The following is a 13,979-nucleotide window of genomic DNA, read 5'->3' on the forward strand; positions in this document are numbered from 1 at the left end:
CAGAACAACAAAAATTAAAAAAAGATGAGAATATGCATTATTTAGAGAAAAATATCGAATATTATACATTATTCCTATGTATTTCAATATAGAAACATAACAAAAATGTCATCAGTCACTACTATATATATGCAACATAACATACACTCATACTATTTGCCTCTGACGTCTATGAAATGACATTTAACGTTACAATTTGAAATTATTGTTGAAAAGTCTGTTGCATTCCGTATACATAAAATTGTGGAAGTTTTAAATAATCATGTTTTACTCTGTACCTATTAATTATTAATACTTGTTAATGTCCATTGAAAAAAAATTATTCACAGCTAAAAATTAAATCACAGTAACATTTTAAAATATAACGAAAAATGTATAAAATAGTTTGACATCACATTGGTGATATAATTTTATATAGTGTTGGACATATAAATAATTGGGTGGATGCGCTTATATGGTGACGGCGCATGTATATATAGTTGCATAAATAAATGTGAAAGTAGTCTTGAAATATAAAATTGTATGAACACTATGTTGCTGGTGTTAAAGCCACCCGGGCAGGGGAAGATCCCGCCATCTTGATTAATTTTGTGTTATGGCTCTAACCGAGTCGTTTGTAAAATATAAATCGAGAGCTACTCCGTTAAATCCAGTGTTTTAATTGCCCAAACACCTTTACCAAATCGATTCTACAAAATCGTTCTAACAATAGAGATAGAATGATGTCTGATGCTTCAGAACATGTAACCGATCAGCTCATAATATTCTATTTGGGTTGGTATTAGTGAGCAGTGTTGCCAAGTGCCTGCAAAATTCTTTAAAACATTGTTGATAATAATTAGAGGTTATAAACCGGCAAAGGATATAAATCAAATGAGAATGAGATAAATGTTGATGACGTGCATTGGCAGTTTTATTTCACGGTCTATTTACGGGAGTTTTTAATCTATAATTATTATCACTAATGTACTGAATAATTTTTCAGACATTTGGCAACATGGCCCACCAGGGGCAGCCTAATTTGAATATTATAAGCCGATTTTATTTAATGTTTCAACACGCCGGACACACAAACTGCAATTGACAATATATTTGACGCCATCTATGACGTGAAATTGAAATGAACACTTTACTTAGCATACAGAATCGTCCACAGTGGGACAATATCTCAGAATCCAGTCAAAATTAGTTATTGTTACGGGTTGTTGAATGTGTTTAGAAAATTCAGTCGAATGAAACTAGTAGAACCAAAAATAGTAACCAAAAGTACAGGACTGAAACAGTCTATAGGAAATAGTAACAAAATCAGTCGGACCGAAAATATTCGATTGAAACAGTCGATAGTAAAAAGTAGTCAATTACTTGAAAGTAGTCGATAGTCAATTTCAGTCGAAAGTTCTCAACGCTAGTCTTTAATTTGAAAATCTATTCTTGTGAAAAATTTGCCTCGCTGGACTTGTTGTGTTGAAATTGCGTTAAATTTATAGTGTTTTTATTGAGCTTAAAGAGTTAGAGATGTCCTCAAAATTGAACAAAATTTAGTATTTTATTATTAGTACTTTTAATATCATTACAAATTATTAAAGAAACATTCTTGCATTACGGAATATTTCTTTTTCAGCTCTACGCCTATGTAGTTACTGGCATAGGCTACGATTCTGGAGGAGGAGATCGAGCCACTTGCGGTAGGCCCTACCGGTCGGGTCGAATGTATCAACCACCTTGCGACCTCGGCCAGCTCGGATACTGTACACAAGCTGGCCAGCTGTATCCTTGGAAAGCCGTGAGGCGCTTCGTCAAGGACAATCAGGGCCTCATGAGAAGGATGTACGGCGACCAAAGACACGGACACGTCCTCAGGGAAGAATTAGACGACGACGTGATGGGAGAGAACTGGAAAGAAAACGAGAAACGACTCTCCGAACATTTACAATACAGAGCTCAAAATATAAGGTTAGGTTATTAATATTCTACCTACATTTAGCATTTTTTTATCTCTTATACTAGTTACGCAGAACTATGATTAGCGATGTAGCACCCTTGAAGGGAATTATGTTGAACAAAAAAAAAGCTAATTTTGCCTAAAAAATGTGTTTTACTATGGTAGGCCGGGAACTTTTTAATTGACCTGTTATATTCTATACAATAAAATAGCCAATGCATGTCATCAAAATTTATGCCGTCAGCACGTCGCAATGTTGGCCGATTCGTAACCTTTAATTATACAAATTTACAAATTCTTGTAAACTTTTGAAAACAGACGAGGACGATTGTTAGCATTATTTGATGCCTTGAACTCAGGTCTTCATTTCGTTTGTCCAGTTCTTGAATTGATGCATTGAAAACCATTCGTTTTCAGCTAACGACGTTGCACTAAACAACATTTGAAACTTGTTTTGTTCTGTGGTTGTGTTTCGGAACGTGTGAAAAGCTGAGACAAAGTTGCAAAGTCTATTCAAAGTGTTTTTGTTACGTACGTGGACGTTATATGCTCGGCAAATGTGGAAAAATCACAACAAATGCACCCGAAGAAGCGTATTTGCAATACTTTTATTTTGCTGTAGTGAACAATGACAAGCCATTGGTACCGAAATTGTTTTATAAGGCGTGCAAAATAAACACTATAGTCATTCATTGAGAATTTGTCTAGGTACAAGAGCAAAAAATGCTTTAAGAATTTCGTCTTCATCACGGGCAATGAAGCAAGGAAAATTTATCGGATTTGACATTCGAAAACTAATGGCTGGCGTAGATTTACAAAATGTTGAAAAGCGGACACCATTTCAAAATGTTGTTCGCAACTTTCTCGATAACCACACTTCACCGGATTACAAGCACATAATCGACAAGTTGTTGCAAAATTACCACAAAAACGCAACTCGAATGAAGTACAAAATTTGAACGAGACGAGTGACGAGCAAGGAGAGTAGCTGCAGCAAAATATAGCGAAAATTAAAAAGCAATACCAAGGATTTTACAATAAAAGCATGATGAATAATTACTGTTGGGCACTAATACGTGAAACATATCCCAAGCAGTATAAAATACTCATTTCAATATATTTTTAATTGGGCGTTAATGGTTAAAAATAGTAAAATAATGAATTTATTGAATACCAGCTGACTCGGCAGACTTCGTACTGCCCCAATAGATAAATAAAAGACCTAATAATCCTGTAGGAATGTTCGTCAGGTCGGTCAGTCGGTCGAAATGTGTGGCTGCCGCTGCGATTATTTGTCAGAACACTCACTACTATTTTTGGAAGGAATTTGCACGAGAACTGAAAAACACTGGTTTAATTATCACTTGTTTATTTCGATATTGAGTGATACATGTGGTCGACGGGAGAATTGACAGGATATTAGGTTAGGTAGAGGAAGTACGGTAGCGCTGTGGAAGTAGTACTGTTAAAAAGGGATGGAGAAAAGAAAAGAGAGCGAGACGTCGTCATGATGGTCTTTGATACCCTGGAACTGCATGGTATCAATCCACCGGCGTTACCAACCTTTGTACTTGTTGATGAAAACGTGGTGGCCTAAAGGGTCGTGGCGATCGCCACATAACTCCCCTCCTAGTGGAACTGCCGTGGAACGTACCTATATGTGGTGTAAGTTCCGGAGTGCACTCGCAATCACGCAAACAAACGCCCGGGGACTGCTGATGAGATGGAGATCCCAACCTGAGCGAGGAGTTTTACGGGATCAGCTGCCATCGGAGTTGTAGCAGGACGTCGTTCGTCTTGGGGCGCTTAGCTTTGTTTGAGGGTACCTATAAGTATGTTACGTGTCCCGTCTCGTGATGCCAGGGTGTACATGTGTTGATGGTATACATGGTGAGCTTCTGTGGTTTTCGTCCATCACGCTAATCTCGTGGGATGTCGTCGACCATGTGATGTTGATGGGTTCCGTTCCTCGTGCTATCCTTCTATGCACGTGTCAAGCACCTGTCAAGTGGCTTATGTTGAGTTGATTTACCTGTTAAGCACTTTAATCACGTCGGGGTCATCAATTGTAGGAATGTTCGTCGGGTCGGTTAGTTGGTCGAAATGTGTGGCTGCCGCTGCGATTATTTATCAGAACACTTACTACTATTTTTGGAAGGAATTTGCACGAGAACTGACTGAATATGAATAAAATATTATCTTAATTAATTAGTCTTATTCTAAAGTCTATATATGTCCAGTAATCAGATCAGGTGGTGTTAAACGTTTTAGTCAACGCACTCCACTATTACGTCGCATATTTAGCTGCTTAGCGAGTACGTTGGGATGCACTGCCACTCTTTCGAAGTACTTCACACAAACACGTTGAATTACACTCGTTATAGGTTCTAGAGGAATATCGGGTTGTATCACTTTATTTGAAATACAGTACGGAGTGATGAATATATTAAATTTCCTAGCGGTACCCCATAATTGGATTCCATATGACGAAATAGGTTTGAGTATAGACTCATACAAAAATACCTTGTTATCTAATGAACTTGGATTTGCGCCCGATGAGCCAATACATTTGATATAATTTAAGTCCAAGTTGTTTCCGTTTAGAGAGTCGATCTAAGTGCATACCAAGATATTTAACATGCTCTGCTTGGGGGAGTTAATGATGATTGATATTCACGTTTGATTACCTGGGTAGATTTTGTTTCATTGGCTTTAATGTGCCATGTCTTCCTTAACACATATACTTCCTACCATAATTGTATTTGCTCCAGGTGGGTTTGTAAGTTTATTGATGCTGTGACTGGATCTTCATGAGATGCTAAGATTGCTGCGTCGTGTGCGTATGTTGCCACAGTAGTTATTTTTGTGGTGGGCAGATCGGCCGTATACAGAAGATACAGTACTAGACCCAGTGCACTACCTTGCGGAACTCCTGAATATATGGGATGTAATTCGGTATGTTCATCGCCTTGAGCTGTAACACTACATTAGAAACATATTACGCAGCATCAACAAGAGCACGCAACACTTCACTTTGGAACCGTTGAATAATGATGTAGCCAGATGATGTTCATAGACTTGCTAGCAATATCCCATAAATGAATTCCATATGACCAAATAGGCCAATATGACCAAGTATTCATTTATGAGCCAATATATCTATACAAAAAATGAATCGTTGAAATGTATGTAAATGCATAACTTCACAACAACTGTTTGTTTAAGAAAATTTAAGAAAGCTTACGGAAAACATTACATTTAAATCTCATAATATGAGTGGCACAGAAGATTGGTTGTCTCGTATTTCGTTGTCACGATTTTAGAGAACATTTAGAAAAACGCTCTTTGTGCCTCTTCCAAGTTCTAGACGTCGTTCTAGATGCATGCCAGGATATTTAACTTGAATCGAAATAATAGTCATATAAATTAAGTTTAAAGCCAAATATTGTTGGTATCCAGCAATTAAATCACACCATAGTGAGTGCAATGATCGTAAATTGGTAAACTTGTAATTTCAGTGCCTTGGAACTTTTTGATCCATCAGGTCGTTCTCTGTGATTAACTTCAAAATCACCTTTGAATCGTTCAAATTAAAACCGATATTTCTTGTCAAAACAAACCAACATATTTCTTGAAATCGAACAATAAAGTAATTAATGCCTGTACTTTATCACTCAGTAATGCAAAATGGAAAACTGTTATTGTATAGAGAGAAATGTCAAAACCATAGAATCTAACAGTTAGGTTAGGCTGTTTAACGGTTGTTCACATTAATGCAATTCCGACACCTAATAGTTTATTTTTAATTTTTAATATTCTTATTTATATTTTTTATTCAATATTATATAATATTTTGTTCTTCAATTTGTGGATGTCCATTCTAAACCATGTTTTTGCCTGTTTATATAGGCTATGTTAGATGCACTTTTGATAATCTTTATATTGCAGGTTTGCCAGATATCAAAATCATGATGATATCGAGAATTATCTCGATAAAGACACTGACTTCGATTTCGACAACCCTTATGTTGAAGAGGGACGCTTCTTGCGAGACGACATCGTCAACGAAGACGTGCTCAATACTAAATTCGTTGTATCCGAACAGGAGGCTTCCATAGCCATCAAACTGGCAGAATTGAAAGCAGCTACTCAATTCAAGTAAGATAACCGCAAGGAATCAAAGTTTTTGTTAAAAATAATAGAAAAAAGTTGTTCTATACACCGGTGTTACTTTATTGACTAACCAATTACAACCAAACCTGGATTATTTCAGATATGCCAGTCACCGACCAACTTTTTACAGTCAAAAAACTTCCACAACCACTACATCCACTGAGAACCCATCCATTTCAAGCACGACATCGAATAAACAGGGTAAAAATGGTACAGTGTTCAACAACGACAAAAACAATTCCACTAATGAAGATCAGTTAAATACGACTACAGAGGATGCCACCACAACAAAATGGGCAAGCACTAAAGCCACCACGGAAACTACGTCAATTAATGTTTCCGAAGGATCCACCGCAAGCACAATTACAGGTAAACTATATTCCCCATATATAAATAAAATTCGTACAATCTGGCAATATTGCAAACTGAGATATAGTCCATTCAATAAAACAGCCTATGTGCGTCGAATATACTGCCAAATTTAAAATTCGTTTTAAAATCAGAGTGGATATCTCTTCTTTACACAAGTTAAGAGTTTGTAAAATTTGATTGCTACGTGCTGACGTCATAATTTTTTTCATTATATAGACTATATAAATTTTTTAATTCTGGGACACCACTTCAATTATAATCGCAACGGCATATTTTGAACATTGAAACTAGATATATCATACGTCAATTTCAGATGACTTTTCCGAACTGTCAAACACGGACACCACAACGGACCACACCACGGAATGGTCATCCAAAAAACTCTCGACCATAACGAAGAAGCCGTTTTTAACGACAACGAAACCAACCTCAATCAAAATGACGTTAGTTAGTGACAAGGCCGGTAGTTTAAACGCGAACAATGACATCGCCGGCGCAAAAACAACCGACAACAAGCAGAGTACCTATGGCAAAATAAAATTCCCTGGCGGAAGCGCGAACTCGGAAATTATTTCTAGCGATTCTGGCGATGCCGACGTTGAAGACGGTGATCTGAAGACGGCCGAGAGCAGCATCACTCCCGCCATTCTATTCCAAGATATGGAAGAGGATATGTCAAAAACTAAAACGCCTATAGATTATAGCAAAATGAAAGGAGTGTAAGTATTTTTCATGGTGACAGTAACATTACATGGAGTAATACATAGAGTCTTAACTCAATATATATATATATATAACTTTAGGATTGTTTTGCGTGGTCTTAGCAGGGGGGCGCTGAGAACGTCATTTCATTGCATTCCATTGATTAGTTTAAATTACCATTACAGGCACCTGTAAGGAAAATATTTTATTAGGAAAGCATTTCATTGGTTGAGGATTTCATATGCATCAGGTGACTAACCTCTGACGTCACATTCTACTGACCAATTAAATTTTAAATAAAACCTAAATGTAATTTCTCAAAACAATTTATGAAAATCAAATTCTATAAAAATACAAAAATTATACAATACTAAATATAATTCCTGGCAAATACAATCAAAATTGTCTGTAGCGCTTTTTCCCTTTTTCATATTTCTTTAGTGCTAATTAATTTAAATGATAAATTTTAAAGATTTTATCTTTTTGTTCCTTCATACTAAGAGCAGAGTAGCGCAGCTGAAAGTTTGTGTCTGCTAATATTTTACTTGTTCAACACAAAAATGTATTGAAGTAAGTTATAATATATAATTTTTACAATGTTGTTGTGGAACGGAAAATAAAACTTGTTAATTTGTATGATATACGTCAGAATGGAGAAAACATACAAAAAAGTAATACAATAAAGATATGATAATGATATATATATATATATATATATATATATATATATATATATATATATATATAAAATCACTCTCAAAATTGTATTGTTTAATGTATTTGTTTTAACATACTTGTTGAATGATATAAAAATCGGTTGAAGAGCATTACGCGAAAATATCACTACATAGTATAAAACAAAGTCGCCTTTTTTGTCCCTATATCCCTATGTGCGCTTAAATCTTTAAAACTACGCAACGGATTTTGATGCGGTTTTTTTCAATAGATAGAGTGGTTCAAGAGGAAGGTTTATATGTATAATACATGCATAATATACTAAGGCAACATTGCTAATTTTAGAGGTTTCTAACGTGATGTCGTAAATTAACCTATTTTTTTAGGCTTATTTAGCAATTAGCAAAAACGCTGCCTAACCCTACGAGTTAGATCAAATTAATGTACTACAGTATTGTACACCATAAAAAGGTCTACAAAAAAGTCCGCGATGGTATATGTTTATCTTTTAGGGATAACCCACATTAACCATTTTTATTGTTTACTTTTTACGTGAGAAAATGGCTTATTTACGAAGCTATTTTAAGCAATACGGCATTAATCCTTATCGAATTAAGTACCTTAAATACAGTGTGCAATTAATATAGATCAATATGGTTCCTTACAGCATGTAAATTAAACAAATATTTTCGGAGATATTACAAATTTAAAATTTGCGTTTAAAAATGTGTAATGTAATAAAAATGTTATGAATTTAGATATTCCAAAGATAGCAGGAAATCTTCATAGTAAGTATAGGGGAAGAGGAATTGTTTTACTCCAAATTTAATGCGTGCAGGCCAAGGGCAGTAATGAATGAACCAAAAATACTGGATCGATTTTAATCATGTTTTCATTGAGTGATATAGGCATATATATATTTTATGCCCGTGCAAAGTCGGAGCGGGCCGCTATGTTTTTATATACAACGTTCATATTTTTTCTGTAGTGTATTTAATTTAGTATCAGCATTGCACCCGTGCGAAGCCGGGGCGGGTCGCTAGTTATAAATATCTTAAATAATATGCATTTGTTTCAAGTAAATAAACCCCTTCAAAATAATTATGTTTTTAATTGATGGCACTTTACAAGCGACTTTTTTAAGAGAAACAAAAACTTCTCCTGTAATATAATCATTTTTACCTTCAATGTATCTATTCTAGGTAAAAGCAATCCTAAGTCACACACACATCCTTAATCTAGCTAACTTGGGTTATTTCTTCCAAGGAAAACTACTTCTGGTTTTTTTATTACCCTATATACCCTAGATACATAACACTTTTGAGAATGAAGATACATTATAATCAAACAATAGTAATTATAACTAAGTTATAAAAAGACTGCTCATACTCTGTCAATACAGAAAAATGGCGTCATAAATAAACTGAAACAAACAATCGCGTTGTAGAAATGACCCAATCAAATGCCTTTGTAAAACAATTCAAATATATAACAAATTCAACAATAGTTGGACCACGCAAAACATTTCCTCAGTTTCGTCTATTTAAGTAAAACCTTTATATATACTCCATGTAACATCACCAGTGAAGTATGACCGATTATATTTTAGAAACGCTTGCCCCGTCAAAGAGGAAGTGGTGGCGCCCTTCTGGGCCAACAACACTCGTGGAGAAGTATTGGCCTTGCTCAACATGTATCCATTCGAGCAGTATGTTCATTGGGAGAAATGTACGTTTGAACATCGACAGATGTACTGTAGGGAAGGGTGCAGATGCGAACAGCAATACAGACTTCATAGGTTAGTATAATTTCAGAGCAGTGGCGGTTGGGGCATAAGAGCTGCAGTTCCTAAAAAAAACTAAGGAAGCTTCCAAAAAAGAATTATAAAATCTGAGTAAAATTCTAAAATATTTTCTATTGCTTATCAAAAATCATATCCCATTTAGTAGACTAAATGTAGTATATACCTTTTAATAAATGCTTTTTAATCAAGTGCAGCAAAGAAAAATCGAACCTACTGGAATAAGATACACTATCGATAATTTTGAATGCAATATTATTCAAGTTTAATTCAATATTGATAACATCATTAGTGAAGCATCAGATATAATAAGTCATGAGCCACCAGAAAATAAAAGCAACCGTCCAGGCACCAGTAAATTTGATCACCGAATTTCTGATTTTCTGCTAAGAGATTGCATTGCAGATTTTAAATATTGCACTACCTCTTCTAAAATGTTTAATAGAAAACAATTTAGGAGACATGTTGAAGAAGCTTAGACAATTATTGGAAATCGTGGTAACACTCCCATGACAACATCAAAGGCCGAAAGGTGGCTCTCAATACTAAAGCGTATCAAAACGTTTCTCCGAAAATCAATGGTCGAAGATCGTTTAACAGCTCTTTCCATGCTATCTATTGAAAAACAGTTTATCTCCGAAATAGACAATGTTTATAACGAAGTAATTACTAAATTTGCGAATAGAAAATAACGTAGGATGGACTTAATTTATAAAAATATGTAAGTTTTTTTTTTGCAAAAATTGCAGAACTTAAAATTTTTATCGGGAGCCACTACTGTTTGAGAGCATTAAAAACGTATTACATCAAGTAGCCCATGTATAACATTTGATATTTTTAAATAACTCAGCTGATGTGACGCCTGTCATTTCCATCTGTCATTTTTGTAGATTATTAGCCTATGACCCAAACAACGAGTGCCGAGGCATTTTCTCCGATTGGTTTAGGTTCCCGTCTTGCTGTGTCTGCAAATGTTACAACATGCCGCCCGAATTCCGTGTTACGTCACGAAGTCCTCGCTTCCACGTACCCCAAGACGAACAAAATGATTACAACTGACACTTGTTGAAATGAATGTCTAATATCGTCAAAAAAAGACCACAAGAAAATCGTAAAATTGTAAGGCTCGTGTTCCAGTAGTTTTAATTTTTTTATTCTATTTATATTAACTATGCAGTAGGCGTAAAAATATTTCGAAATAAATTTAATGTACATACTAAAAGACTAATTTTGTTAAATAATTATTAAGTATGTTCTAGTCTGTAATTATTACTATTTTGTTGATTTATTAGAATGTTTTAAATTATGAATTGTAAAGTTGTATTGTTCTTTAAATATTTGAATAAAGAAGTAAATGTTTTATTATTAATGTTTAAAAGTTAAATCGATATACAAGTTCTATCATTAATCTGTTATTACTTAAAACTAAATACATATTATTCCTTTATTTTGAATTATTTAATGCACATGGTTATATATCGAAATCAACATAAAAATTCTGTATTAAAGGAAACAAAGATCGTGCGAAAAAATCTGTGTAGCAACCCAAGAATCGTACTGTCCGTCCGATACGTAAGTGTAGATTAACCTTAACAAAGTCAAAATAAAAGACTGTGACTTAGCACCTAACCTAATAAATCAAAACTTTAAGCGATATAGGTTATATTTATTTTTGTTTTATATTTATTAATTCCAAATTATATTAATATGTTGTATATTGTCTAATCATGAACGTATCATTAAAACTATCTCCATCCAGAGTGTCACTATTAAAAAACTATTTTAAACTTAATAGACTAGATTGTCGATTTTGCGGTGTTGATTCTGCAACTAATAACTTGAAAGAAAAACCAGTTACTCCCAATACAGTTTTCAGGAAAAAGTTGTTAAATGGGCCTAATTTAAAAGATTTCTTTAAGGCTGAACATTTAAGAGGCCAAGATCATTTGCCTGATGATGAGGTGCTTGATATATATATATAGGTTTTATAAGCTTACTAATAAGTTTTCTCTAGGTTATTCCATATTTACTGGAAAAAACTAATGGAGGGAATAGAAAAGTATATTTTGATGTGTATGGATGTCAGATGAATGTAAATGATACTGAAATAGTTTGGGCAATTTTGGAAAAAAATGGCTATCAGAGAACAGAAAGCCTTGTCGAAGCTGATGTTATCCTTATAGGTACCTATTATCAAAAGCAAGTTTTTTGTAGTACACATTACTTTTAGTAACATGTGCTATTAGAGATAGTGCAGAAGAAAAAATTTGGGGCCGCTTAACATATTTAAATGGAATAAAAAAAAGGAGATATAACGACAGGATCCCATTGAAAATTGGTATTTTGGGTTGTATGGCTGAGAGACTCAAAGAAAAGGTACTGGAAAAGGAGCAAACTGTCGATGTTGTTGCTGGACCAGATGCCTATAGGGATTTACCTAGGTACTATTTTTTTATGATACTCATACTAAACATTTAAATGATACTTTTTAGGCTTTTGGCTATAACTGAAAATAATCAAAAATCAGTAAATGTTCTCCTATCATTGGATGAAACATATGCCGATATAACTCCTGTTAGACTTAACAAGGACTCAATTTCTGCTTATGTATCTATAATGAGAGGTTGTGATAACATGTGTACATATTGTATAGTGCCTTTTACAAGAGGTAGAGAAAGATCTAGACCTGTTAGTTCAATTTTAAGAGAAATAGACCATTTGTCAGAAATGGGTGTTAAGGAAGTCACATTACTAGGTACAGTTTACAGTTGTTATTATTATAATTTATTTTATATTATTTACAGAACAATTTATTTAGGTCAAAATGTAAACAGCTATCAAGATAAATCAGAAGACGTTAATGTAAGTAATGTAACAAACTTGGCAAAGGGTTTTAAAACTGTATATAAACCAAAAATGGGAGGTTTAAGGTTTGCTGATTTATTATATAAAGTGTCAAAAATAAATCCAGAAATGAGAATCCGATTTACATCTCCCCATCCGAAAGATTTTCCTGATGAAGTTGTACAGGTACAATCAAATTAAATCACATCCTTTTTTTATTATTTCGATTGTTGTATGTGTTTCAGATTATCAAATCAACTCCTAATATATGTAAGAACCTCCATATGCCAGCTCAGTCTGGTAATTCAGCTGTGCTGGAGAGAATGCGGAGAGGATACACACGTGAAGCTTACTTAGACTTAATAAATTATATCAGGAAAGAAATTCCAGATGTTGCATTGAGTTCTGATTTTATTTGTGGCTTTTGTGGGGAAACTGATGATGGTAAAATCGCTTATATAACGTTTAAGGTTTAGTTATATCTTTATTTTTAAAGAATTTGAAGATACAATCACTTTAATGGAAGAAGTTCAGTATAACACTGCTTATCTATTTCCATACAGTATGAGAGAAAAAACAACTGCTCATAGGAGATTTAAAGATGATATACCAAATAATATCAAGCAGGAGAGGTTGCAAAAAATGATTAAAACATTTCGTGCTGGAGCTCTTAAATTAAATTCTTCTCAAATAGGTATCATATATATTCCATTAAAACAAGCAAATATGTGTAATTATATATTTTTTTAGGGAAAACACATCTAGTTCTCATTGAAGGTTTTAGCAAAAGATCAACCAGTCAATTTCAAGGAAGAAATGACAACAATATAAAAGTTATTCTGCCTGCCAATGATACTGTGCCCTATAGAGATGGAAGTGGTACTAGACTAATGAGACCTGGGGACTATATCGCTGTTCATGTCAACACTGCCACATCTCAAGTTCTCAAAGGTGTGTATTTTTATTCAATTAATCAGTCCACTAAATGTCTTTGGTTTATAAAATCATTTTTAGGTATACCATTGTATCTGACTACCCTGCAAGAATTCTACCAGGAAAATCCAATGGAATACAGAAACTACAATTAATAATGGGTTCTTAAGATGACTTAATGTAAATTAAAGTTAGAAATATATATGTACTTCAGTAAGTTGTATTTCTTTTCTTTAAATTCTTTAATTACTATACGGTATATTAACACATTAATTGCAATTCTTACCGAAAAAATTAATATACAAAACAAAATGGAAATATACTCTTTACGCTATCTAAAACCGAAATGGACAATTTGACAGCGTTTTGAATATCGCGACGATTTCCTATTGGAAGCACTCTGATTGGTTTGGTATTTAGTCAAAGTAGTGATGGGAATAAATGAATAGCCTCTCGCGGTTATCAAACTATTGATTCAATCAATGCTCGAAAAAAATTATACTATTCTCTAACAGATATGAAAAACAAATTAGTTAA

At 34.0% G+C, this 13,979-nt stretch overlaps 2 protein-coding genes across 3 annotated transcripts in view; both read left to right on the forward strand.

The window, feature by feature from the left end:
- spz4 (Spaetzle domain-containing protein 4) overlaps positions 1-10,869 on the forward strand; it is a 47,123-nt gene extending 36,254 nt beyond the window's left edge. For both annotated transcript variants that reach the window (XM_076413806.1, XM_076413798.1), the window contains exons 2-7: positions 1,622-1,953; positions 5,891-6,100; positions 6,216-6,484; positions 6,801-7,206; positions 9,474-9,662; positions 10,556-10,869. In XM_076413806.1, the coding sequence (XP_076269921.1) occupies positions 1,622-1,953; positions 5,891-6,100; positions 6,216-6,484; positions 6,801-7,206; positions 9,474-9,662; positions 10,556-10,724 (1,575 nt within the window). In that variant the 3' untranslated portion in view covers positions 10,725-10,869. The remainder of the gene's footprint in view (positions 1-1,621; positions 1,954-5,890; positions 6,101-6,215; positions 6,485-6,800; positions 7,207-9,473; positions 9,663-10,555) is intronic.
- A 416-nt stretch (positions 10,870-11,285) lies between these two features.
- On the forward strand, positions 11,286-13,659 carry LOC143194780 (CDK5RAP1-like protein). The gene is made up of 9 exons (XM_076401476.1): positions 11,286-11,626; positions 11,680-11,848; positions 11,896-12,106; positions 12,158-12,420; positions 12,484-12,695; positions 12,755-12,953; positions 13,006-13,203; positions 13,260-13,460; positions 13,524-13,659. The coding sequence occupies exons 1-9, from the start codon at positions 11,393-11,395 to the stop codon at positions 13,595-13,597; spliced, it is 1,761 nt and encodes a 586-aa protein (XP_076257591.1). The 5' UTR covers positions 11,286-11,392; the 3' UTR covers positions 13,598-13,659.
- Positions 13,660-13,979: the final 320 nt, after the last annotated feature.

The sequence above is a fragment of the Rhynchophorus ferrugineus genome, unplaced genomic scaffold, assembly GCF_030347505.1.
Source record: "Rhynchophorus ferrugineus isolate W39M unplaced genomic scaffold, kcgeb_rfMv2 rfM1, whole genome shotgun sequence".
Taxonomy (NCBI): Eukaryota; Metazoa; Arthropoda; class Insecta; order Coleoptera; family Curculionidae; genus Rhynchophorus; species Rhynchophorus ferrugineus.